General features: G+C 43.7%; 1 protein-coding gene across 1 annotated transcript in view; it reads right to left on the minus strand.

Annotated features, from left to right (window-relative positions):
- The window catches only part of LOC109951466 (collagen alpha-1(XXVIII) chain-like), a 59,997-nt gene that overhangs the window by 2,170 nt on the left and 56,153 nt on the right, over positions 1 to 1,674 (minus strand). Inside the window, exons 30-34 of the mRNA XM_020585984.1 lie at positions 1,529 to 1,614; positions 1,397 to 1,432; positions 1,270 to 1,306; positions 531 to 1,088; positions 7 to 99 (exon numbers count right to left, since the gene is read on the minus strand). Coding sequence (XP_020441640.1) covers positions 7 to 99; positions 531 to 1,088; positions 1,270 to 1,306; positions 1,397 to 1,432; positions 1,529 to 1,614 — 810 coding nt within the window. The remainder of the gene's footprint in view (positions 1 to 6; positions 100 to 530; positions 1,089 to 1,269; positions 1,307 to 1,396; positions 1,433 to 1,528; positions 1,615 to 1,674) is intronic.

Genomic DNA, 1,674 nt, shown 5'->3' on the forward strand with positions numbered 1-1,674 from the left:
TGTTGCCGTTGTAGCCATTGTTCCCATTAGTTATTCTGTTATATATCAGGGCTCCGTTCTCATCCTCACAGAACTGGCTGACTAACTTGGATTCCAGAGCTGAGAGAGACAGACACAGGCAGAAGTCAGAACCAGGGATACCGGACGAAGACATGTGACCATTACTGTGATGTCTCTAAACTGTCCAAATACCCACTGTGAGGTTGTCAGATTATCATCTCAACAATTAGTGAAAATGTGTCAGATTATCATCTCAACAATTAGTGGATAGACTGCTATGAATTCAATACAGACATTCAAGTACCCTGCATCGTGAACTATAACTTTTCATCCAGCACAATCATCAGGTTATAATTTAATGTGCAAAACCATAACTTTTCAGAATTGTTTCAGAGGCAAAGCATAATGTAAATAACTACAAATCTAACCCTAAAGTAAATCCAGACCTGGAACAAGATGTTGTGGGTTTACTTTTAAGAACAATAAGCTAATATTTACCAGTATCTCTGCTCTAGTACTCATGCAGTTACCTGGCAGGGTGTTAAAATCATCAATGAGGAACATGTGCTCAGTGTCTGGGTCAGAGGCAATCAGGTTCAGCTCTCTCAGGAACTCAGCCTGCGTTGGGTCTGAAGTGTTCACAATCCCCAGAGCAAACATCTCAATATTAGCAGCGTGTGCTTCTCGTACAGCTATATCCAGCTTCACTGGCTCTCGTTTGTCAGTCTGCCCGTCTGTAATCACGATGGCCACTTTGCTGACTCCCAGCCGTGAACTGTAGAAGGCCTCCTGTGTAGCTTTACGGATGGCTGTGCCTGTGTATGTGCCCTCTCCCATGTATGGGATGATCCTAATGGCCTGCTTGACATCCTGTCTGGTGACATAGCGGGCCAGGTTGAACACCAGTTTCACCTCCAAGCTGTACAGCACCAGGCCGATCCTTGTGGCGTTGCGGCCCACTGTGACTCGGTCCACCAGTGCATTTACAAAGTCCTTAATGATCTCAAAGTTCTCTGGGCCCACACTCTCTGAGCTGTCAATGACAAACACCAGCTCCATCGGCCTCTCCTTACACTTGATCCCACAACCTAGAATTACATCACATTGCTATATGAGATCATGGCTGAAATGTTACTTTGACGATATTCACTCTTTGGAATCTGATCAAATGAGACAGCTGTTTAGATTCAGAAACTGAATCTTTTCTTGTGCTGTTAAGTCAGTACTGAGAACTGAAACAAATATTCCAGGGATTACAAGATACTTTACCACAGATCTCTTTGATCATTCGAATTATGTCTTCTCTCTGAAATGAATACACCAACACCGTGTGAGGACATTAATGACCAGGAGAAGAAGCTGATGAAAAAGTATATAAAAAAGTGAGAAGACTCACAGTGAGGCCTGCTTCACCTTTGACACCAGGTCGGCCCTAAAATAAGAATACAGCACACTTTAGAGAAAACCCTGTTTGTGCTAGTCACAAAGAAGTTAATAGACATATAAATGTACCATTAGTGTCACTCACAGGCTGCCCTGGTGTTCCAGGGTCTCCAATATCTCCTTTGATTCCCTTCAACCCCCTCTCCCCTGCCGAACCACGGTCGCCCTGTCACACATGACATGGCAGCATGTCACTTAGCAGAATCTAATAAAAACACACAAACTGACAAT

Source organism: Monopterus albus, unplaced genomic scaffold, assembly GCF_001952655.1.
Source record: "Monopterus albus unplaced genomic scaffold, M_albus_1.0 scaffold391.1, whole genome shotgun sequence".
NCBI classification, from domain to species: Eukaryota; Metazoa; Chordata; class Actinopteri; order Synbranchiformes; family Synbranchidae; genus Monopterus; species Monopterus albus.